This window comes from Trifolium pratense, linkage group LG1 (assembly GCF_020283565.1).
Source record: "Trifolium pratense cultivar HEN17-A07 linkage group LG1, ARS_RC_1.1, whole genome shotgun sequence".
Classification (NCBI taxonomy): Eukaryota; Viridiplantae; Streptophyta; class Magnoliopsida; order Fabales; family Fabaceae; genus Trifolium; species Trifolium pratense.
Window position 1 is genome coordinate 21216457 of NC_060059.1, and position 26348 is coordinate 21242804.

General features: G+C 32.6%; 3 protein-coding genes and 1 long non-coding RNA gene across 13 annotated transcripts; all 4 read right to left on the bottom strand.

Annotated features, from left to right (window-relative positions):
* Window positions 1–2010: 2010 nt before the first annotated feature.
* LOC123922180 (chromatin modification-related protein EAF1 A-like) lies at window positions 2011–11152 on the bottom strand. Of its 4 annotated transcripts, none has more exons than XM_045974931.1 (12): window positions 11003–11132; window positions 10334–10452; window positions 10189–10243; window positions 10010–10107; window positions 9265–9874; window positions 9000–9155; window positions 8122–8313; window positions 7837–7927; window positions 6924–7200; window positions 3366–3435; window positions 3169–3268; window positions 2011–2302 (listed from the first exon to the last, which is right to left on the bottom strand). In XM_045974931.1, the coding sequence occupies exons 2-12, from the start codon at window positions 10438–10440 to the stop codon at window positions 2232–2234; spliced, it is 1827 nt and encodes a 608-aa protein (XP_045830887.1). In that variant the 5' UTR covers window positions 10441–10452; window positions 11003–11132; the 3' UTR covers window positions 2011–2231. The 4 variants fall into 4 exon arrangements, with proteins under 4 accessions (XP_045830887.1, XP_045830894.1, XP_045830883.1 ...); XM_045974938.1 differs by having other exon boundaries at window positions 2080–2302; window positions 9265–9817; XM_045974927.1 differs by lacking the exon at window positions 2011–2302 and adding an exon at window positions 2506–3082 and having other exon boundaries at window positions 11003–11152.
* Window positions 11153–14032: 2880 nt separating this feature from the next.
* On the bottom strand, window positions 14033–21593 carry LOC123890096 (tyrosine--tRNA ligase 1, cytoplasmic-like). The gene is made up of 6 exons (XM_045939640.1): window positions 21567–21593; window positions 21315–21356; window positions 20676–20740; window positions 19942–20047; window positions 14169–14228; window positions 14033–14053 (listed from the first exon to the last, which is right to left on the bottom strand). Exons 1-6 carry the CDS (start codon window positions 21591–21593, stop codon window positions 14033–14035), a joined length of 321 nt encoding a protein of 106 aa, XP_045795596.1.
* A 1601-nt stretch (window positions 21594–23194) lies between these two features.
* On the bottom strand, window positions 23195–24232 carry LOC123912839. The gene is made up of 2 exons (XR_006811470.1): window positions 23755–24232; window positions 23195–23629 (listed from the first exon to the last, which is right to left on the bottom strand). It is a non-coding gene; the product is annotated as an uncharacterized LOC123912839 (long non-coding RNA).
* A 54-nt stretch (window positions 24233–24286) lies between these two features.
* Window positions 24287–26229, bottom strand: LOC123912803. 7 transcript variants are annotated; one of them, XR_006811466.1, is made up of 5 exons: window positions 25756–26229; window positions 25517–25540; window positions 25374–25407; window positions 25223–25252; window positions 24287–25048 (listed from the first exon to the last, which is right to left on the bottom strand). XR_006811466.1 is itself a non-coding variant. In XM_045963384.1 (3 exons), exons 1-3 carry the CDS (start codon window positions 25877–25879, stop codon window positions 25248–25250), a joined length of 306 nt encoding a protein of 101 aa, XP_045819340.1. In that variant the 5' UTR covers window positions 25880–26229; the 3' UTR covers window positions 24287–25247. The 7 variants fall into 7 exon arrangements, 1 of the variants encoding a protein (XP_045819340.1); XR_006811464.1 differs by having other exon boundaries at window positions 24287–25252; XR_006811460.1 differs by having other exon boundaries at window positions 24287–25252; window positions 25374–25540.
* Window positions 26230–26348: the final 119 nt, after the last annotated feature.

The window sequence follows — 26348 nt, forward strand, 5'->3', positions numbered from 1 at the left end:
TCCGTCCCTTTTCCATCACACAAAGAGATAAGTGTCCCTTTTTAATATATAGCATCTGAGGTTCACTCTCAAAATCTTAATCCCATCTCTTCTCAACTTTTTCCTTCATAATCATCCTCTCTCTCCTACATGCAACACAATCAGTATTAATATAGCTTATTTCCAGCAAAGAACACAATCTGTGAACTTCGGTTGAGATTTCAACAAGAATATATTATTTTTTAATGATAAGGAATGCACTTTCTGCTATTGCTTCAGAAAGCAACCAACAACAAAAATGAAGCAACGGGAATGCCAGATTAGATAGATTCACTCCAGCGCTGAGAAAGTTAAGGACAGGAACTAAAGGCTCCACGTATGCACTAAGCAACTAGCATTGGAGTTGCTCTTACAGGATGTGATCCTAGCACTCCTCTATCTCATTTTTATTTTTAAGAAAGATAACCAAAATTTATTATTTTCTTACAAATAAAACATTTATTTAATTATTATTGTAATTAATTTAATTTATATATTAAAAATCAATTAAAAAAAAACTATCCTTTAGATTCATTATCACCAACTCAGATTCATTATCCGCACCAACACCAAAGGGATTTGGTCTTGGATGATTTGAAAAGGGGATACGGATTTGTATTTTTTTTAATTAGTCGTTTTAAAAATAAAAATCGGATGAAAAGATATGTTTGAAATGAAAAGATGCCAATATGGATTAATTTGGACAGTTGAATAAATTAATAATATCAATGTCACTGGTTGTAAAATGAAATTGAAATATTTGTTAATGGACTATTTAGAACACTTGTCCTTATTAGAATAGAATTAGTACCTAAAACATATTTAATCCTTTAATTTTTTTCTCCATAAAAAACTCACATGTGACCTCTTTTTATTAATTTTTTTGGTAGTGTATTCGTTAAAAATTTTACCTTTAAGATGAATAAGTGAGATGACTGAGTTCATGAAACCTTTTTATTAGTTTCTATTCCATCTAATTGCAACCAATCTATGTGTAAAAATATTGTCGCATAAGTATCTTTTGATAAAAATTAAAATGAGGTACTATTAAACGCAAAAGGGCTAAATATGGGGGGTTAATATTTTGCAATTAAAATTAAGGTGAATTTTTTGCTATCCAACTTATATTAGGTATCGGTTCAATTAGGTAAAATCCCTTTTAAGATGTAAATTTTTTAAGTATAAATTCACATAAAAATATAACATGGCATTGCCCAACAATATAAATTGGATATTGTAGTGTTTACTTAAAATTAAAGGGGCCAAAGTTGCACAATTAAAAAAAATTGGGAGATTAAAATTTTGATAGTTAAATGCCAATTTCTATTGATGGTGTCGATTGTCGAAAGTTGTCATACGGGTCGTCATCCTATTATGATTCTTTATAAGGCATAAGTTATGGTGCATAAGCCTTGCTTATGCACACCATGCATAAATACCTCAGATTGCTTAGCGCACCCCCCAGTTTGCTTAATGCGCCCCCCATGTTGCTTACTGCACCCCCCAGATTGTTTATCGCCCCCCGTTTACTTAGTGCGTCCCCAAATTGCTTAACGCACCCCCCAAATTGCTAAGCGCACCCCCCACCCCCAACATAAATAACAAAAAACCATTCCACAAGTAAAATGATTTTGGATTACTACCCTCTAAAACCATTCAACAGTAAAAATGGTTTTGGCATTATAAGTACATCTAATGTGAAACAATTCTACAACAAAAATGATTTTGGAGGGCACACGAGAAAAAATTGGGGGTGCGTGAGAAAAATTGGGGGCACGCGAGAAAATTTGGGGGTGCGTTAAACACTTTTCATTATTTATGCATAGTGCATAAGAAAAAAGCTTATGCACCATAACCACTCCCTATTTATAATTTATGCATAGTTAAAAATACGTTGGTCGATCTTTACTTGGTCACCAAGTGAACTATGACTAGTCTTGATGATAAAGTAGACAAAATCAATTCAACAATAAATTGGAGAAACAATTCAGGTTGCTTAATGACCAGATAATAAAAGAAAAATCCGGCATTGCAAATCAATACGACACTGCGGTATTTTATTCCCAAATTGTTTGATTATTAAATTTCACAAACATCAATCAATTAATGAAAAAAAAGAAAAACAATGAAAATATAGAAGCAACATAAAATTGTAATGCGAGTAACAAACCATTCTATGAAAATGAGTATTTTGGCTTGTTCAAAAAAAAAAACTACGAATACGAGTCTGGCTGTGAGTCGTCATCATACTGGTAGTAATCATCATCAGAAAGGTCATCATCACCTACATGAAAAGTAGAGATAGAGGAAAAAAAAAAAAGCAATGAAAGTAAGCTCTGATTTAGTATATTTAAATAGATTAATTAATTTAAAATTATGTTTGTGGTGATATTTATTGTGTAAATTTTGGGATCAAGCTTCGCTGCTGTAATTATTACACGCAGTTACACAGTTTTCAATCTTGATCATCGATCTTAGATAGGATGGTTTAGCCTAAAAACTGTGTTTTTAAATAGAGTAATTAATTAATATATGATACAAAGAATGTCAGGACCGTCCAAAACACTGGAAGGAGGCACAACCCCCCACATTATATAACATTCGGAAACCAATTCAAGCTTAAACCTAAAACAAATGCCCAGAAACAAAAACAAATATTACAAAATATAAATGCCTAACCAATTCAAGCTACGGTAAAAAAAAACCAATTCAAGCTTAAACCTAAAACAAATGCCTAGAAACAAAAAAAAATATTACACGATATAAATGCCTAGACTCAAGTAGAGTAGACTTGAGACCTTGGAGTGTGCTCCTCTGTAAGTCTCATGTTCGAATATTTCCAGTGTCAATTTCTGTGCAAGACAAGTCCATGCAGAGAATTGCTCCGATTTCAATTGAGTCCTCCGTTAGTTGACGGTGGTAGTCCATCAAGGATTATTCGATCCTCGGGTCGGATACTAATTTCAAAATTAGAAGAAAAAAAAACTACAAGATATACATGAAGGTGGGATTGTCCCCTGAATTATTCGGTCCTTGGCCTCGGGCCGGATACCGATTTCAAAATCTAAATTAAGAAAAATCAAAAATAGAAAGTTACGAATATACATGATCAAATATTAAAACAATAGAGAGAAATAAAGAGTATCATACCAGTAATCGTATCAGCTGCCACTTCCTCGTCAACCTCAGGTTGAGGTGGTGGTGGTGACCTATGATGCATCCATCTGTATGTGCCCGGATGCACCACATGCTGAATAGAATAATATTAAAATGTATTAGAAAATAATAAAAAATAAAATAAAAAATACTTAAAAAGAATAGAAATTAAGTATAAGCGTAGTGTGTACCCTGTAGAAACAGTGATGTCTCTGAGGACAGTATCCGTCCCCGTGCAGGAAATATCTGCAGTCAATGGAACTGCAATAATACACATTTTGAGTCACAGTGTAGCAGTCCAGAATACAATATATTTGTTCTGTTTTCAAGTAGCTAAATTGTATAGAAAATTAACATGTATACACTATCTGATGAGAAGATAGTAACTAGGCAGTTATATATGGGTTTAATATAATATTTTGGGTGTGGTTGTTATTAACAACGAGATAACCAAGTTTTATCCCACTAGGTGGGGCCGGTTACATGGATTAAACGACGCCATAACTTTTTATCATAGATCAAACTCTATCCATATAATTGACCTCTAAATCGTTGTTTACAGTTTTGTATATTTAGAGAGGTTGATCTTCCTTCAACTAAACCATCTTCATTTATAATGTAATGCTTCTCCATTTTATACGCGAAAACTCTAATATAAATTGTGAGGTGGAGTCACTAGTTTTCAATGAACTAATGCTTATTTTTCAATATCTTCTTACATATTAATTTTTCCTTTCAGGTCAGTAATTTTTTTTGGGTAAAGCGTATAATAGAATGGCCATTTGTTGGTTTATGTAAAATAAAAAAATAATATCGAACCTCTGTCGTTTTAGGCACATCTCAGAAAAATGGCCATTATGTTGTAGACACTTCAATCATTCTTAAACTCAATTCAATGTGACGAAAAGTACCAGAGAAGGTGGTTGTGTCTGGATCGGGGTTCAACAACCTTCGAGGTGATACATTGACGGAGTTTCGTCAATCTGTCAAAAAGGTAGAGTTACCGGCTTTTGAAGGCGAGGATCCAGCTGGGTGGATCTCGCGTGCTGAGGTGTACTTTCTAGTACAAGAGATGTCGCCGGAGTTGAAGGTTAGTTTAGCTCAGTTGTGCATGGAAGGAGCTACTATTCACTTCTTCAATTCTTTGATTGGAGAAGATGAAGATCTATCGTGGGAGAAACTGAAGGACGCGTTACTAACGAGGTATGGAGGTCATGGCGATGGTTGACGGAGATGTATACGAACAGTTGACTGAACTCAAACAGTACGGTACGGTGGAGGAATACATTACGTAGTTCATGTAATTGACGGCTCAGATTCCCAAGTTGTCTGACAAATATTTTCTTCATGGATTGAAAACGGAGATCAGAGGGAGAGTTCGAAGCTTTGCAGCGATGGGGGCTATGAATCGTGCAAAGTCATTACAAGTAACTCGCGCTGTGGAGAAGGAGATAAGGGGAGGAAGCGGGTTGAGTTTTAGTCGGGGCTACAGATCTGGAAACGGGTCATACCGACCTGGATTGTAGGGCACGGGTAGAAATAATTCAGATTGGGTAATGCTCAAAGGAAGGGATAATGGATCAAGTGGGGGTTCCAAGAGCAGTGTAGTTGGGCCCAAGGGAGATAGATCGGCCCATAACGATAGAAAGAGGACTGGACTGCAAGGCCCCTGTTTCAAATGTGGTGGGCAATTTCACCCAATGCACCAGCGCCCAGACAAGCAATTGAGGGTTCTAGTGGTTGACGAAGACGAGGGTGAAGATCAAGACGGCCAGATATTGGTGGTGGAGTTAGATGATGTGGAAGATGAAGAGTCGGGGGAGATGAGCTTGCTGCATCTCAGAGGTTGGTGTATAAAATGGATTGGCCAGTTGAGAATGCGTCTTAAATGAAAATCAAGCTGGGAGATGGGTTTCTGCCCACAACTCAAGGAGTGTGTAGAGAATTGGAGTTGAAGATTGGGAACTTTGAGATACAAGCAGATATGCATTTATTTGAGCTTAGGGGAATAGATGTGGTGTTGGGTGTAGAAGTGATGAGTTTTTGGAGCAAGAAGGAGTGGGTCGCGCTTCAGGGATTGGGAAGCTCCAATAAATCATGGTGGTTTTGCAAAACATAGTATGTAATAAATCCCATAAGATGAAGGACACTTCATTGTGGGGTTTGGAGAAGCAAGAGAATGAACAGATGGGGTCTCAAATGACTGGAGCTCAACAAGCAGAACTGGAGCAATTATTACATGGTTACTCCTCAGTATTTCAAGAACCCAAAGGCCTTCCTCCACTCGGGGGTAAGGAGCATGCTATTGATTTGGTTGAAGGACATAATGTTGTGAATGTAAGACCCTATAGATACCCCCATCACCATAAAGATGATGTCGAGAAAGAAGTGAAGGAAATGCTGAACAAAGGGATTATTAGGCACAGTACCAGTGCGTTTTCAAGTCCTGTGATATTGGCAAAGAAGAAAGATAGTCGTGGCGCATCTGCATTGACTATAGAGTTTTGAACAAGGTAACAATCCCTGAACAAGTTTCCTATTCTAGTCATAGAAGAGTTGTTAAATGAATTACATGGTGCTAGATTTTTTTTCTAAATTAGACATAAAATCTGGATATCACCAAGTACGGCTGAAAGAAGATGTGTTTAAGACAGCTTTTCGCACTCACGAAGGACATTACAAGTTCTTGGTGATACCATTCAGGATAATGAATGCACCCTCCACATTTTTGAATGAAGTTTTCAGCCCTTTGTTAAGGAATTTTGTTCTAGTGTTCTAGTGTTCTTTGGTGATAGAATGTGATGCCTCAGGTGGTGGAATAGGGGCTATTTTGATACAGGAGAAGCGTCCAGTAGCTTACAAGGCTCTGGGTGTAAGGAATGTGACCAAGTCTGCATATGAGAAACAACTGAATGAGTGATGGCCATAGGTCTAGCTATACAACATTGGAAACCCTACCTTATTGGAAGGAAATTCATAGTGTCAACTGATCAAAAGAGTTTGAAGCAGTTACTACAACAGAGAATCTCCACTGCAGAACAGCAAATCTGGGCAGCCAAGCTTCTTGGATATGATTTTGAGATAGTTTATAAGCAAGACAAGATGAATAAGGGGGCTGATGCATTATCTAGAATGCATGAAGTGGTGGAGCTCAGTTCTATAACAACATTGAAGGAATTCCATGACACACCCCATGGAGGATTTTACAGGGGTCACTTAATCAGAGCTCAAGACAGAATGAAATCTCAAGCTGATAAGAAACAAACTGACAGAAGTTTTGAAGTAGGTGAATGGGTGTTTGTGAAGCTTAGAGCCCATAGACAGAGTTCTGTGGTTACTAGAATTAACCTAAGCTTGCTGCAAGATATTATGAGCCATATATATCCCATTGTGGAGAGGGTTGGAGTTGTGGCCTATAAATTGAAGCTATCAGAGGGGTCAAGAGTCCATCCAGTTTTCCACATGTCATTGTTGAAGAAGGCTATGGGACAATATCATGAAGAAGAATTGCCCACACCATATGGAGGGACAGCAGGTAGAATTGTATGAACCTGAGGCAGTATTAGCTGACAGAAAAATTCAAAAGTAAGGAGCAGAGGTGACAAAGTTGTTAATCCATTGGAAGGGTAAGGCGATTGAAGATGCAACTTGGGAGGATTTCATTATGTTTAAAAGCCAGTTTCCTAATTGAACTCCAATGCCTACTACTGACAGTGATACACAGAGATTGATAGTTACAACAAACTAACCTGCATCGTTGCATGTAGTTCTTGATGTAGGTTGCCTTGGCATCACCAGCAAGCCACTTTGTGCTTGGAATGACAAAGAACGAAAAGGCCCTACATGTTGGACATGATTTCATTATCTTCCAACAAGCGCTTCCATTGCATCTCCATCGGCTAATGCAACCATGACAAAAAAGATGATCACAATTAGGAAATAATCCATATTTCACAATTTCTTCAACACCTTTCCAACAAATGTTGCAGCATTTGTCGGTAGAACTTCTCTCACCGACTTCAAAACCTGCAAGTATCACAAATCAAAATAATTATTGTAGAAGCAATGATTTACACTTGAAGTGGACAGGAAATTTGGGTGAAATCATCTTCTGATGTTATTTTCAATTCCAATTGATTCAACATAGAATTGAATAACTTTCCCAATTTGCTTCATTGATATCTTTAGTTTACTCTTTATTATTCAAAAGTAAGTTTTGCGTATAAAAATGGAGTTATGTCTATGAGGTGAAGAGTGAAGAGATATGTGAAGACTCTGCTCCGCCATGCTCTGTATCGGCGACCTTGATTTTGACGCGACTCGCCGCTATAGCAGCCGCAACAGCCGCTATTGACAACATAGTTTTGATTTAACTCCATTGAAGTGCATTTGAGATGGTAAATGAGTTTAAAATTTTAGTTTTGAAAATAACCTGCGCTTATCGAATCCTAATAGAGTTTCTTAAACTTTGCATATATTAGGTCCACAAAAAACTATGAATGACATTGTCTTTAAGTTTAAGATCAAAAGTCTAAGCTACTGTATGTTGTCTACACCATTTTCTTTCGCCCTCTTCACTCTAAAACAAGCAAATTTAAGTAGAAAAAGCGCATGCAAGTAATAAAAATAATAACGAAATAATTTGACTATTGTTTACTTTACCCGCATCGTTTCCTCCAGCATGCTGACCTGATGTTGTTGGCTTTTCTTTTTCATGCACATCGGGAAGTCTATATTTTGCACATCGGGAATTCTAGTAAAAAGTAAACCACAAAATCATCAATTTTAGTCCAAATATACTAAAATCATCAATATACTAACAAAATTAATAAGCTAACCATATTGAAAGAACCATATACTGTGGACTTAATAAACATGAGAGAAATGAGTCAATAATCTACAAAATTAATAAGCTAATCATATAAATAAATGTAACTTGGTCCATACTTCTGTAAGATTTTCCACCCGTGACATGTCAACAGTACCGGAATCAGATATCTTATCAGGAGATGCAGGTCCTTCTGTTTGAGAAGAAATTTCATGCGACCTTCTATCCATTATATACCGCATAGCATAGAAATGTACTTTGAGTCCAAATATTTTTCGGGCATTTTGTCCCTCCATGCAGTTGCTTGATTCCTGGCCAAAATCACCAACATTCAAGCATTACTAACAAACATCTCATAATGTCAACAAAAACAAAACCTCATAATTAAAGGAAGTATCTCAAATAACACAGATCATGCAACAGGCATGCAACAAAAAAATGAGAATAATAATCAAAATTAATAAACAGTAAATAATGAACAGTTCAAACATATCTTCAAGTAAGGCTAAAAGATATACAAATCTTCACTATATGTAAATCAGCTCCAAACGTATTACAAAATTTATTTTTCGGTTATAGGCATAAATAATACAATCAAATATTAACTTCAACCATAATTAGCTTCATCATTTCTGCACATAAAACAACAATGAACTTTAACAACCAACCATTAATAGACATTTACACATAAAGTCACTAAATTCAGGATCCTACATAGCATAACATCTAAGCATCTTGTTGAAGTTTACACACTACAAAAATAACATATCTAAAGCCACATAGACATACACACACACACACAAGTGAATACACTGCTGTAAAATCATTTGACTACAAAAGGAATGTTTTCTCATGTGAGTGACTAATGAAACAAATCCATATAACAGTTCAGTCCTATGACCACGTCAACCGAAGTGACGGCCATTGACCTATGTATAGATAAAAGGATAATTTTTTGAGTGGACAGAATAAAAGGTCCAAGAAAAAAAACCAGCACCATTTCAGAGTTTTTCCGCTTATCCCTAGAAGATTCACTCGAATCAACTTTCTCATGGTCAGCAATATCTTTGTCAAGTAGTAACTCAACTGAATCCCAAAACTGCATGACAGCATTTGCCAAAACTGAAGCAGCAGTTGTCTTCCAAAGACGCTCCTACAAATCACATTTTGGTGGATAAGTGATATATTGAAAATCAAATATCTAGTAAATTTAAAGGGTAACGGTACAACAGGAAATCACGGATAGGTCTAGAAAATAAAACCTGTGCAAAATCATTTGCCAACCATGCCATTTCTTCTAGGACAAAATCCCAAGGACACTTTCGAAGGATCGGTGAGGGTAATATAGGAGCAGATAACTCCATAATCCTCTTCTGCTTGGTAGAATTCGAACGATCCATCATGACAACACTTTCCCCTTTATCAGCCTTCGTTACAGTACAGTCATTGTTATGGTGTCCTCTAATACTAGAAGAATCCTTCAACTTGTTTTGCATGCTAGAACTATTCATATGGAAGTCTTCTTCATTTTTTATGATACTACCACTACCAGAATAGTTTACATATCCAGCAGCATGTTCATTCTTAGTAGTAGTACCATTTTCACCAATGTTTGTCTTACTCCTTTCTTTTACAGCTTCAGAAGCAGTTGAACTTAGTTTCTTCTCAAATATAGTTTGTTCAAAAGCAGTTCCATTGGCATCAGCATTTTTTGTATGAGTACGCATAACAGTATCATTATTTACATCTCTAGCTAAACTAGTTTGCGCACAACAGGACTCTGGATCAAAAGAAGGAGCACCTGGTCTAGCACAGCTGTCGACAGAATCACCATGAGGGGAGGCAGTCAATACAAAACTACCTTTTGCTTCACTGAAGAGGGGGGCAAAAGAAAGCGGCAATATTGCATCATTAAGAAAATTAACATACTAATAAGATAAGTTGCATGTACAGCTGATAAAATGAAGGAATAACAAAATATGAAAGAAAAACAGAATAGCTGCCAACCTGGTCACAAACTGTTCTTGACGTTGATCAGTGAGTGAAGTAGACTGAACACTAACAGCAACAGCATTCCCTAACTTAAAGTCCAGAGGGTTCCCGCCCTGCAATTACAAGACACAAGTGATGGTCATTTACATTGAAATTGTGTTTTAATGAAGTGCAAAAGATATAAATTTCCATACTTTTTCAAGAAATTCTAGCTGCCTTCTTCTTTCTTCACGAACGTCGTACTCCTGCCTGCTAGCAAAGAGCATGAGTTATCCTTAATGCACTTGAAAAAAACGCTAAAAAGTCAAAAGTACGCAAAAAAAAATTCATTTCCGTCACCTAAGCTCTGCTTGAGCCTTCTCAATTGCTACTTGGCACGGAGAGACATGAGCAGATCCGGAGTTACATCCATGCCTTCCCGCCCATCTAAGAGCTTCACTTCCCATCTAATACAGAACCTGCCAATATTGTAATAAAGAGAGGGGTCAATAATTACATAGCAATTCCTAGGACACGCATTCTTCTTAATTGAAAACACAATTAAAATCTCTACGCCAAGCTGGTATATTAGCAGTTCCTAGGACACACATTCTTCAATATTTTGGATCACCCCTACAGTCCATCCATGTTATTTTTCGTTTGTTTACAATCACAAAAATCTATTTTTATAGAAAATGGTTTTAAAAAAAAAATAGATTTTGAAGAAAGCTATTGAAAATAGCTTTTCATTTTGAAGAAAAAATGATTTTTTTACTAAAATGATTTTTGAAAAAATTTGAAACAAACACAAGTAAAATGAAAAAAGTGATTTTTTTTGAAAAAAAATCTGAAACAAATGGGCTCTAAGTCAACCACAAAGAACTAGGATAATTAATTTTAGGTTCATCAATTGAATTTTTAAATTTCTACCTCATTCCCCACTTGACCCTAAATCAAACACAACGAACTAGGATAATTTTAGAACTAGGATAATTAATTACTCAGGTAAGAAAGTACTGAAATTGATACCTTTTTACGTCGTTTCCGGTGGGGGTTGCGGTTGCTTTCCGGTGGGGTTGCGGCGGAAGAACGGTTGATACCTTTTGTGTTTCTCCGTTCAAAATTCACGTTTAATTGAATGTGTTTGACTTTGATTCGCGTTTTGGTTTTTTGTTGTTTGTTTTTAAAAACTCTTTCTTTTTTAAAAAATAAAAATAAAAAGTCTGTTTGATAATTCTATTTTCAAAAATTATTTTGGAAAAGAGAAAATGGAAAAACTTGTGTGATAAAATTATTTTTAAAAAATGTTTCGAATAACTGTGTTATTTTACACCGCTAGTTTATATATCTTATGAGATATTAAGGGTCTGTTTGGTGCGCAGGATAGCATAATGACAGAATATGATATAAAACAGGATAAGAATAAGATATGATAACAGCAGGATAACAGTTATACTCAGTTATCATATCCTGTGTTTGGTGCACACAGGAAAACAAACATAATAACTATTATATTTTGTTTTTAATAGCTCATAATAATATGATAAGATATATAACATATTTAAATGACTATGACAAAATTACTATTGTAAAACAATTGTTATTTTTTTAAAATTATTTTGTAATACTTTAAATTTTATAAATAAAAAATATGAATAAGTAATCAAATACCTTTATATAATTTCAAATAAAAATTATGAGAAAATAATCAAGTTTAATTTTTTATATGAATCATGATCAAATAAATAACTCAATAATATATACATGTTAGATAAGCCAAATAAATATATGATATATCTCATACGTAAATAATAAAACTACTATTGTAAAAGAATTATATTTAATTTTTTATAAAATTTAAATTAATATCCCTATTTGTCAATTTTTTAATAATCATTTTACTTTAAAATATTGTAATTTTAGTAAAATTTTGATTTTTTAGAATATATAAATTACAAAATTACCCATGTGAGAAAATCACATATATATTTAAAAATTAATTATTTTATTATTTATATTTTATTAATTTTATTTTATGTATTTTAAAATATATTTTATAAAATAAATCAGTAATTTTTTTTTTCTTATCCTATCCTGCTGGTAACCCAGTTCAAATTCAGGATAAAAATTATAACTAGAGAGACAGGATAGGATAAGTTTAAGGATTAACTTATTATATCATGTTGTATCACCAAACACTAGATTGCGACAGGATATGATACAATTATCATATCATGTCTCTTATCCTGTGCACCAAACAGGCCCTAAGGTCCAATTTGATCCCCAAAACATAAGTACTTGACAAAATAGTATAGTACAAGACACAACAAACATCACATGACAAACATTTAAGGTATTGAACAAATTTTGTGTTGTACATTGTTTGGTGGACAAAACATTATTTTGGTATTTTAGACAACTTGTGCTGAGGACAAAAAGTTGTCCCGTGATTCTGTGGGGACATGAATTTCAGTTTTTGTCATATCAATTGGTCTCAATTTGTCCACCATCAGGAACAGTTTTAAAATCAAACACATTACAACAAATTTTATCCAGTCCAGTCCCTTGTTTTTTAGCAGATCAAACGCAGTAATAAAAATACTTATTCTCCGGTATAAAAATAAAAAATAAAGATATACCTATTCTCTTTTAATCTCATGTGTTTTAATTTAAGGTTAAATTTGACCCAGAATCATCCTACCAAATTATTTTTTTAAGGATATTATTTGTTTTGATTTTCTGTCTTTATAGATGTTTATTTAATTTTTCATCTTAGTCTGTTTGATTCATGTTTATTTATTTTTTCATCTAAGTGATGTCCATTTGATTCATGTTAAAAGATTAGACACTTGAATATATATATTTGTATCCGTAGGTTTACTAGTGTTTTACCTAAATGGGTGGTCCATATTTTTTTTCTTTCTTTTTTCAAACAAATAAAATTATATTTTTTCCTTTTCAAACTTTACCTCTCACGATTTTCTATCTTTTCCATCTCACGATATCCTTTTCATTTCTTCAAAAATCTTATAGTTGACAACAAAAAAAACAAAAATTTACTCCGTAATACATAGATGAAGAAAGAGTGAGAAAATATTTTTTTGGGTACAATGGGAAAAAAAAAAAAAAAAAAAAGGAAAGAAACAACTATGAGGGTAAGCTTGAAGAGTGAGAAAATATGACATATTATATTTGTAATAAAAAGAAGATATGCATAAAAATTAAACTTTAGATCTCTCTCGTTGGTCACAATTCTCACCATCATCACTCACTCATATATATGTTTTTTAAACTGTTCTTTATCCGATGCATTTTTATTTATGTTATTTATTACGGTCTTGCTAACGAGTGTCTCCGGGGCACTCTTTAAGCATTCTATTTAAAGAAACTTTTTATTCAAAAAGTTAAACACTACAATTTTTAATGAATTGACTTTACACATTCCGATAAAAATTCTATAAAAAGCTTACTATTTAAGGGCTTAAAAAGTGCACTGGGGGCACTATTTAGTATTTGCCTATTTATTATAATCAAACTCAACCAAGTGTATTGGAGAGAGGCTAAACACCCATAACTTTTTAATGTGCTCCTTTGCAAAGGAAAATCATATTTAATTTGTAGCATACAAATCATTTATTTTAGTTACCCTTTCGATACATTTTGATCCTTTATTTTTTTTTATTTGTAACATATAGATCATTTATTTTTTTTATAATAAATAAATAAGATAAGGACCAAAATGTTAAAAAATGTACTAAAGATTCGTAAAAAAAAAGTATTAAAATGTATTTCATTTAAATTTTTTTAACACTAAAATGTACATATGGATTTAATACCCACATAGCAGGCCAGACTTCCACACAAGTGTAAAGTGTGTGACGACATCGGACCTCAAAATTTTTTGGGCCTCGAATCGAAATTTTGAGATCCTATAATAATAGTAACCACAAAAATTGTATGACTATTGGAGCTTTGCCCCTCTTTTGTAAAAAATAATAAAAAAATTGTATGCCTATTTGGCAAATAAATAAAATTAGCTTGTAGTCTTTAATCAGCACATTACTTGGGGATTTTGCAAGCCTGCAAACCAAAGACAAATTCAGTTTAGTGTTATATTCATAGACAAAACACATATACAAACATTTAAATTAAAATGATGGTTTGATGTATTTTACTAATTCCAAACAAGCCTGACCTTGAATTGTTTCTGTAGCTCTATAGCATCCTTGTCGTTTTCAAAGTGTTTCCTTACCGGCTGCATTTTCCAAGAAACAATAATTTAGCTTGTGCCATATCTATCTATATCTATATACTATTATATCTATCTATATATTATATGTTTAGGAGTTTCTCTCTCTTGATCACTTTTTACATGTGACATCCTCTCATTTATCATAATCCATATGGCAACTTGTGAGAACATTTTTTCCTATGTGGCAACCTTTGAGAATATCTTCAATAAAAATTATGTGTGGTACTCATATAAGGAATGTTTTTTTTTCTTTGGTGTCCTTCTCAATCAAAATTTAATGCTAATTTAAAAATAATTATTCAAAAGGAAACAATTGAATACATTTTAATTTTTTTTAATAACATTACCAATTCTCTTTAATTTATCTTTACAATCATTATGAATTGTTCTTATTATATATTTTTTTGACCAATCCATTTTTATAATCTTTTTATTCACATTTGATTTTTTTCATAAAAATTAAAATTCGAAATTTACCTTTAAATAAAAAAAAATAATGTTTATTTTTCAATAATATTTAAATGATGTTGTAAATAACATAAAACGTATCCATTTCAAACAAATAAAATAAAATAAATTAATATAATTAATATAATATTATAATATCATAATATTATAATAGTATAATATTAATTATAATATTAATATTAATAAGGCATAATCCTATGGAGATAAGAAAAAACGAAAATAATTAATATGTGATTGAATGGTACATTATTGTTCATTTGTGGCTTTCAATTTGTGTGATTTTGTTTCTAATTTCAATTTCAAATTTAATTGTATAAAACTATAAATTGATGAGTATTAATCCACAATTACTTTTTTAGGTTTACAGCATGCATAAAATAAGAGGGTAATTATTTTGGGGGTAATTATTTTGATCTCTTACATTTTTAGCTATAAATAGTGCTCTTGATTCTCACACATCTCACACCAATTTTGAATCATGGTTGTGTTTTTCAAAAGTTTTCTGTAAATTCTATTTTTTTTCTCTTTGGGTCGTTGCCATTTTGTTGATAATGCGTTTCTGAAGTTGTTGCAAAGTTATCAATATTAAGAACAGTTTCGTTATAATTTGTAATTTGCTTCATATTATTTTTAATTGTTATTGTAGTGAGTTTGTCATTTAATTTGTTGGTTTCAGAATCATGTAAAAGGTTGATAATATTCCTTATTATGTTATCTATTAAGAAGTTCGCTAGATCATTAGTTCTACATAAGTATTCGCTATTTTTAAGCGAAAGATAATATATTGAGGAAGATCCTAATATGAACTGAACATAAAGATAATATTCACTATTTTGAGTACATTTTAATAATATATTGAGTACACATAGAGGCAAGAGTAATTCTCTTATTCATTAATTCTATAAAAAAAAAGCTCTCTAATTTATTTCAACGAGAAAAAAATATGATTTTGCCGTCAATTAGGGAAAAGCATGGATTTGTTCCTTAAAATTCAATCACACGGAGTATTAGAGTATGTAATTCAATTATTTTATTCCTTAAATCCAAACTATGAATTATATCGGACTGAGTTTCACAGGGACACCTATCCATAAAATTGACAACTCATTCTTAAAAAAAACTATTCCAAAACGACGTAGGTGTTCACTATTGTAGAATCTTAAAGTTTTAATAGAAATTGTAACACCCAAACCCATTATTTATATATTTCTACCTTTAGTAAAATCTTTTTCAAAATACGCAACAGAAAATCACATTTAATTTATTGAATATCGGTTCGAGTATTACACTCCTCTATCAAAATAATACTAATGTAATTAATTAGTAAAAATAGTGTTTATACAAATCTTTGAATCAAATAATGTATTTATTGATTATACAAAACAACCTAGACAATAGACTTTATATACAATATAAAACCCTTTCCCGTGTCACAATCAGAGCAGAGCTTCACCGACGACTCGACATCGAATACCACAAAACCTGTAAATCTGGACCCCCAACGGTCCATCACATAACACATAAAAGAGAGTTAGATAACATACTCATAATATACAAGTGTAAGTAAATTGTACTTAAACACTTCTTCATAAAAACATGCATAATCATACATTATACATATACATCACCATCATTCATGCATATTCATATATCATGCATATACTTCATTTATCACCTAATCAATCATCCACAAAATACACCAAACATATAGTTTCACGTCGTCTCGGACAATACCAAAACATCAACGAATACATTGTTCAGATTATGGTCATGACGGACCCTGCGTTGTTCATTTTATAGTCATGACGGACTCTGCTCCTCACATACGGATTAACAATCAACATTTACCAAGTATGTGTCAAACATCATTTATCATAAAATGCACACAAAATCCCTAATGCAATCTAATGCTTCACATTCATGCTATGTCCTCTAGACACCTCTAATGCATGTGGTACCATCTTCTTTATTAGAGTATCTCACCTCTAATATCCTTCTTTATCGGATAAATATAATCCGATATCATTCTTTATTGGAATATCCAATATCACATATATTCATGAATGCATGTATGTATTTCATGAATTCACTCACAATCAATAGCATTAAGCTCTTCATTTACTAATGTGGAACACTATCCAACATTACTTCTTTATTAAGATAACACTATACCTTAATATCTTTCTTTATCGAATAACATAATTCGATATACTTCTTTATTAAGTTAATTAACACCTTAATATACTTCTTTGACATTTTAACAAACATCATCAACACAATCAACAACAATTATATTCCACACATATAATCAACAACTATCATCACAATACAATTAATCATGGTTATAAACACCTAATTGCATGTTAGGATACCTTAAATCCATGTTACAAGTGCCTAATTGCACTTAAAACAACTATCAAAAAGTTGCTGGTCCAGTACTGTTCGCTAAGCGAAGGCTTAGCGAAGGCTTAGCGAAGCTCACTAGAGGATCACCTGCTCATGGCGAGCATGCAGCGAGCTGTGGCGAGTTGTTCGCCACATGTTCGCTGAGCAAAGGCCTAGCGAGTGCCTCCTGCCAGGACAGTTCAAAACTTGTGTTTTCTACACCAAATCACCCAAAAATCCCATTTTTCATGTTATAAACCTCAAATAAGTTTGTATTCAAGTGCAACAAACATATCTAAACACAAAAGGACGGTTCATTTCACCGATCTACCATTTTTACTACGAAAAAGTAGAGATTTAACACTTTTACTCAAAACTCTCAAGAACTAAGTTCTTGAGTTTAATCCTTTATAAATCTCGTTTTTAACCATTAGATTCGTTCATACATCATGATAAGAGCATGTTAAACATGTTATGAACCTTAGAATCAATTTCCATTAAGAAAATCCATCCAAACTAAAACGAAAATGGGGTGGAGGAAGTTCGGGTGAGGAGAAATCGACATTCTCCCCTTCCTCGAGTCACCCACGAATATGAAATCTACTCTCTTACCTTAGACCGACGAACTCACGAAGATTGCTCCTCGAATCTCCCCTCCAAGCTCTTGCCCTAGCTCTCCTCTTGCTCTCCCTTCTCTCTAGCTTTCTCAAGAACAATGAAAAATATGAGTTTTCTCTCTCTACCTTGCCCTATATGGGCGCCCCTCACATGCTAAGGCCCATTGGGCCTCAAGCCCAATCGCTTGGCCCAACTCGCGTTAACTCTCACTAACTCGCGCGTTAACTAAAACTCTCGATAAATAACATAAAGTTACTATCTTACTTAAAAACCACATCACCAAATAATTAAACACTTAAATAGTGAATAATAAATTTGGGTCGTTACAAAAATTATGCAAGAGAAACTTGAGAATTTAATTAGAAGAAATAGACTTAAAAACAACCACCGAATAAATACCTTGTGTCCTTAGATTAAATTAAAATGTAGGGATGTTTAAAAAATTTTGGAGATATCTATATATTATATGTTTGAGAGTTTTTTCTCGTGGAAAGTTTTCTACATGTCATTCTCTTAATTAGCCAAAATTTATTTAATCTACGTGACATCTTCTAAAACATCATTTGCTTACGTGTCGTTCTTAAGGTTTATGTTCATAATTTTGGTTGATTTTGATTTTATCCTCTTAATCTATTGTAATTATTATTTCCCAAATCAACATTTATTTCCTACATTTTACTTGACATTTCGCTAATTTGGAAATTCAATCATTTCTCAATTATTGTTTATTAATCGTATTTAATGCACCTATTAAAAATAAATTTAAAAGGAAATAACTCAAATTCAAATATACATGGTGATTTGTACCAAACAAAATATTACTACCTGGGGGTTTTTGATTAAAAAAAAAACCTACATGGAAGTATTAAGCAAAAAATATCTTTTTTTGTATATTCGAACATTTCACCGTGTTTATCTGTATATTCGTTCATTATATTTTTCGTATAGCAAAATAAGTGTAAAATGTGCTAAAAGAAATTGAATTTATCAAAATAATAAATACATCTTGATTTACATAAAACATAAAATGTACAATAATATATTAACAAAAAAAATAAAAATAAAGTATGTTGACCTTCATCTACAAAATAATATAGAATATATTAACATGTTATCACTATCACTCTCTATTCCGTCATTTCTCTCTTAAATATTCAAAATTCGTATCATTTATCATATATCATATTTAAATAAATTATTACATTAAATATAAAATTAATTTTATAAATAATTAAAAAATCAAAAAATATTAAAATTTTAATAATTCATATTTTTAATGCGTCAAAAAAAATGATCTTATATTTTTCATTGAACATTAACTCGTGCAAATGCACGGGTAAGTTATACTAGCAATAAACAAGACTAATGAAAGAAATATTTTACTCCTAAGTTCACCAAAATATATGCTATAAAATAATTAACCACCCCATAGAAATTTCAAGCCCAACACATGACAAGTAGACTAACTAACAGCTGGTTAGTTATAAGAATTTGAAATGTCATCATATATTTTGAAGTATCTGCGTACCAAAATCATTTTAAAACATTGTTTTGATGTTTTGAGTAAGAACACTGTCAACATAGTCCATACAGTGGAGACTGGAGAGTGTACTTTTAAAATAAACACTTGAAAAATTGTCATTGATAACATTCAAAATTGTGATTGTGTTGAGTAGATATTTAATAAGTTGCAACACCTTGTTAGTATTTTTTTTTTTGTTTTATAACCCTCTGATTGTTAGGGGAAAGAGATCCTAGTAGTCCAGAGTTCGGCTGCAAGATAAGTAAAGACTGACCAATAAATTGTTCCATCAGGAATCGAACTCGGGTTCTCCCGAAATCCATCCTATTTGATTAACCACCGTCTGAACATAATAAACAACATATTTTATGGGAAGGTTGGCTAGCTCAACCGAGTTAAGATGTAAAGGGACCAAAGTTCAAGTCTTTATGAAGGAGAAAAATACTAACATTGAATAATGCTAGCAACACTCTCTTTAACAAACATACTCCAATACACTCTTTTTTATTGGTTGAAATTCACATGAGTCCCATAAAAAAATGTGGATCCATATAACTTTTATGAGACTCATATAAATTTCAACAAATAGAAGAGAGTGTGTTTGTTAAAGAGTGTGTTGCTAGCACTCCTCAACACATTTAAATTGTATTAACCATCTAAATTGTTGTTGAAATTTAATTTGGAACTTATGTATATCAAAATATTAATTCTAATAAACATTACCTCGATAATTTTATTCAATGATGCCGACAAAGCTAGTTTAAGGTCATTTGGGTGTAATTCTCCGGTTTCATAGTCAGCAACCACCTCTTCGAAGCTATTGAACGTCCTAAAATGAATGGAAACACAAACATTTAAAAACATGGTTAACTATGATTTTGTTTCATATAGTTTTTCAGAAATTTCATTTTAGTCCCTAAAGATTTATTTCACACTTTTTAGTCCCTGAAGTTTTTCCGTCGATATTTTTAGTCCTTACTTTTCATTTAACTCGTGCATACCATTTTAAATTTTAAATTTTTTTATGCGGTCTTGTTTAGTACATTATATGAATGAATCTCTGTTACAAAAGTTTAATTTTTTTTAACAAAATATGAATTAAATATGAATTTTTTATTTTTTTGCACATAAAAATTCATAAATAATTCATCTTATGTTAAAAAAATTTAATTTTTTATCGGAGATGTTTTTATAATATTATAAACATGAATACAAAAAAATATTCAAAAAAGTGAAAGTATACACAAGTTGAATGAAAAGTAGGGACTAAAAACATATGACGGAAAAAACTTCGAGGACTAAAAAATGTGAAACAAATCTTCAGAGACTAAAATGAAAATTCTTGAAAACTATAGGGACCAAAAACATATTTAACCATCGAAAATAAAAAATTTAACACAAGAAAAGAAAAGGTAAATATCAGACTTAAGCAGCCATAATATTGAAGAAATACTTACTTATTCCCACCATTTTCGTCACTACGCTCCACATTAAACTCGTTAAACCACGGTAAGACAACGCGCTTAATGCAGTCAAAGCATGGGTTTAGGGTTCGGAATAGGCCAGGCGGCCTACAGGGGCCTTCGGCCTGGCCTGTATAAGCCTGACTTGGCCTGGTTATTAAAAATATCAGGCTTAGGCTTTGAAAACGGCCTGTTTACATAAATAGGTCAGGCTTAGGCTTCTAAAAAGGCCTACGAAGCCTAATAGGCCGACCTGTTTATAATAATAATTATTTATATAATATTATTATTTATATCTTATAAAAAAATATTATTTATAATAATTATTATTTTTCGTAATCGTATTTGTTATTTTATTAGTTTTTAATTATTGTGTTAATCATATTATTAGTTTTTTCTTAATGTTGTAGAAATTATAAAAATTTAAATGTGAACTTTTTAAGGCTTGTTTAGCCTATTTAAAAAAATTATATAGAGAAGCTTTAATGTAACACAGACTTTTAAACAGGCTACAAGGCCATGCCAGACTTTTAAAAGGCTCAGGCCAGGCAAAAAAAAATAACATTTGATAGGTCGCAGACCAGGCTCAGGCCTGAAAAATAATTGTAGGCCAGGCTTAGGCCTGTTCCCAACCCTACATGGGTTTCCCTCAACAATCTTTGGTGGGCGATAAAACTATTTATTTTCTTCTTCACTTCACCCTATATTCAAATACCAAGTTTGAACAGTCACAAAATAATAACATAAAATCACAATTTTTTATTTTATTTATTAAGTAGTCTAATTGCTAGAAATTAACCCATTAAAGTGAATAAATGAAGAATCTCGGGTTCGAACCCCGATCCCAACATATATAAGGTGATGTTCCTACCGAGTTATGCTCACGAGGACAGTCACAACCTTTTGTTCCATTATACTAAATTTTTTTTTGTCAAATTGTCTTCATACTTTTCAAATTTTTACAAAAAAAAAACCTTAATTAGTTTATTTATCCTTTAAAGATATTTTAGGTTTCATAATAGCCCCTTAAAGAAAAAATAGTCCGAATTGGTCCCTTATTAATATAACTGTTTGTCACATTGGTCCTTTCCATCCATTTTTTCTGAAAAACGTTAACTATTAATAGGTGGCATTGTGGTTATATATGGTGAACCAACATAGTGGTACATTGTAGACCTTAATAATATTTTTAGTTTTTACCATTTGATTTTTTTGACAAAAATAAAACCATTACTGCAACCATTGTAGCAAAGCATAGTACATGATACACTCATTTGTTTATTTAACTAGGGTGTTACCCGTGCTTCGCACGGGTGGATTAAATTTAAAATTAAATTTGTATAATATCAATGATAAGAATTTTGGGAGATTAAAACTTAGACTAAAATTATGATGTATCATTGAAAATATTTTTGTATAATTATTTTATGATAAATATTTTGACTATTAGAGATGACAATGGGTAAGATAGAGTTTAATTGTTGTGCACTGTCGGTGTAAATTTTTTTTACACATACATCCAATAACGCGTTGCCACATCATTTAATGAATGTGACACATCATGTGTTTTTAATGACCATACATGATGTGTCGGTATATTATTGGACGCATGTGCAAAATAACTTTACACCGACGGTGCATATAAATTAAATTCGGGTAAGATATGGTAAGAGTACTATGATACATATTCTCATACCCGCACGTTGAAAAAATACATGTCTCCATTCTCATACCCGTTTGGGTAACAACCTTTGTACCCGTGTCCAGGGACGGACATAAGGGGGGGCAAGTAGGGGCTGAGACCCCCCCTCTTGTCGTATTTTTTTTTTGATACACTTGTTCTAGATACATATATACACATAAATTGATATTTGAGAGATGTGTTTAAAGATTAGTAACTACCTTTTGGTGCAAAACATGTACCCACAACATAGTAATTGTAACAATTTACTTTAAAATATTTTGATAATATATATTATACATTACTAAAGTCCAAATTTAATTAAGTTAGTTCTGATTATTTGCTACAAGTGAGAGATTATTTTCTGCTATGAAGATTGTGAAAAATAGGTTGAGAAACAAGATAGAAAATGAATTTCAAACTAATTATGTGAAAACTAAAGTCGATCCATCAAATTTCTTTAGCATGAGCAGAGTATCCCTCCACGGCCAATTGGTAAGAAAATGTAGATGGCAAGAAGAGAAAATCAAAGGGGATTATGTCTAGAATGCTAGATCAAATTTTCAATGTCACAAATATGATTAAGTTAAATCTGTTTACATGTTAAATTATTATTAACCGAAGAATAAAGATTTTATGCATATATTTCTGCTCAACTTTGTGCACTGAGAAAATCATGGTATAGTGCAAATTTATGATAGTGTGCTTGGCAAGCTACTCGTGGTCTTTTCTTCAACTATAAGAGCTCCACTCATTTTTTATTTATTTTTAAATAAATAATTGGGTCCATTTGCACTTCAGTACTAATAGTACTATGTGTTGGAATGACAAGTCTAAGTAAGAGTTTCACATTGAATGGAAAAGATGTTAAATATCATACAAAAACTACACCGGTAGTCAATGTTGTCACTGTGTGTATGTTTGTATTGAAGCGAAGTTTGGAAGAATCACCGGTAACTCATTCTGATTTTAGCAAAAACTACACATTAAAGTTTAAATGAAACCGCAGTGTCACTGTAATTTATCCAAACTCGTCACCAATTCAAACATACAATTTTGTGTTTCCTTTCATACTATCAACGAATTCCCATCACATAGGTATGCTGCTTGTTTAAGCTCAACAATTAGCAGTAGCGGCTGCCTTCTTGCTAATTGCCATCAACTGTGTAGTCAATGTTCCTTCTGCCTTCTTCCTAATTGCCATCAACTGTGTAGTCAATGTTCCTTCCTAAGTTAGAAGAGAGAGGAATGTGCACAAAGAGTTTACCTACCAAATAAATTTGATACATATTATCGATTTTTACATAATGTTAAGACAAGATGGCATGTTAACATTCAAAAAACATCAAAGGAGCAAAGAAAATTAGACAATTACAAACATGAATTCTTGACCTTTTTTTTGTCTAAACTCCTCAATCTGCTATAATTAACCAATGAACAAATGCAGGCTCAACCGTTACTTCTACGCTTGGCATCCACCTTTGATGGAGGGGGAACCGTTCCAAAAACCTTATCCCAGAATGGTGACGTGATGCCAAAGCCAAGGATCTGGACCCGGTAGTGATGATTCAAGTGGTACTTCTGCAAAATAATGAAGGAACGATTGCCTATCTTTTTAAGGCTTGCAAGATTTAGATAATTGCTAATGCATCATATAGAAAGTGCAACAGTACAATAGTATACAATGTCATATTCGGAAAAAAAGATGCATGCACCATCATATACTGTGTAGAAGCTGTTTATCTTTAACCAAAAAGGCCACTCTAGTTACCAAAGAAAATGGGAAGAGCTAATTTTCTTTAAAATAGTTTAGAGAAGATCTATACATTGGGTGATATTTTTCACTATTGGGTTTAGTCCAGACTTCTAATTCCGGACAAGATAATTAGCTCCTGATAAAAAGTAAAATAATTTACTTAATAGATTTTAAGAAGCAAACACCCTCCAATACATCTTTGGACAAATATGAAGAAAAAGAATCTTAACAATTTTACTGGACAAAGTGTCTTAATTGTCATTTTGCATCAATATTATTAGCTAAGTTAGTGTAACAAACACAGTATCACAAAAATATTAATCATGTATGATGAATATGAAGAAATAATAACCTCAGTTGATTAGTGTGCAATATTCTTTAAAGTTGTTCATTCTGGCAGTGGTAGTTTTATTTTCTTAAGAGCCAGGACAAGAACTTGCATCAATCTTCATATTTAAGGATTTTGCAAGTAAATTCTTGTAAGCTTCCCTGGAAGGGGAACACACAACTGAGTTTTCCTTACTTTTAGCCCGTTCAGTCAACATGGTGACAAATAAATCTACTCAAGCAATGCAAAGAAACTTGATTTTAGCCCAACTGGTGACAAATAAATAAAACATTCAAAGGTCAAAAACTTGATTTTTTATAAACAAATTCAGAAAGAAAATTATCAGTTTATCCACTCACATACCACACTAAAAAAATAAGATAGAAAGAAACCATTCAGCCTACTATTTTGGTTGATTTTTAGCCCAACCGGTGACAAATAAATAAAACATTCAAGGGTCAAAAACTTGATTTTTTATAAACAAATTCAGAAAGTAAATTATCAGTTTATCCACTCACATACACAATCGGCTGTCGCCGGAAGGAAGAGACTCGTCGTTGCCACAACCGTTCATCGGAGGCAAAAGCACAACTCGATCGTCACTGAAAAAATAAAAAAAGAAACACAAACCAACCAACACAAAATAGAAAGGCTACAGAAAGAACAAATTTGAATCAACTGCACAAACAAGTCATGCAAAAGATGTATGAAAGTAAATAAATATTCCACAAATATGAATACTATGAACAAAATGAAAACATGATTAAGAAACATACTGTTAACTGCAGTCTGAAATGAAAGTTAATCTGTAAAAATTAAGAAAACAGGGTTGACAAATTCTAAAGTATGGTAAGAATGCTTTGATCACAAGATAAAAACAATCAAAACAGCAACCTTAAAAGAGAATGGTTGTTAAGCAAAACTCACCTTGTATGCACAAATAGGTCGGACATAAACTCCTCTGCAAAAACAGGGCAAACATGAAGAAATATGAGAGTAATGAACACACAATAAAACTGTAAAAATTAGAAATAAAATAAATATGAAGAACAAATCAGGTCATAACAAACCAATGAAACAAATCTGGCAAGAACCTGTAGAATGAAACAGGGGAAAAACAATCAATATTCAATTGGGATTTAGATTAATGAAGAAATCAAACCTACCAGCCATTTCAGAGAATACAAAAACGAAAAAGAACAACCACCACAAAAGAGAGAGCGAGACGGAATGAAGGAGAAAGAAATCAAAACCGATACATATGGGCAAAACAAATTGGAAACGAGACAAATCAAGCACAAAAGCAAACCTTCTGCCAAATCCCTTTCCGCCTGCATCCGACACAAAATGGAAAGTATTCCGACAAATACCTTTTCGCTGAATCCAGACGAACGTAAAACAAGCAAGTGGGCGAAAAGCTTACCCAAACCCATCCATGTAGCAAATTGAACGCGAAAGAAGACAAAGGAAATTGAAAAGGAGATCAAAAAGGAAATCGAAAAGGCATTAAATGTATCAAAACAAAACAGGAAAAGGAATGATAAATTTTGGGAAAGTAACAATGCAAGAAACAAAGCTTCCCACTACACGAAACCCCCACGCAGCAGAACAAAAGAGAAAAAAGGAATCGGCATGGAAGGGAATTTGGAACGGTGAACAGGAGTAGACAAACGAGAAAAAGGGAATCGGCACGGAAGGAAATTTGGAACGGTGAACAGGAGTAGGGAAAACCCAAATATGCAATCTACAGTGGCACATTTGGCCAATCCATTACCAGGAGGTTACCCGTGCTACGCACGGGTAGATTAAATTGTGGATTAAATTTAGTATAAAACGCTAAACAAAACAAGAAAAATAAAAGGAAATAAAACAACTACTTTTTGATTAATCTTTCATCAAGAA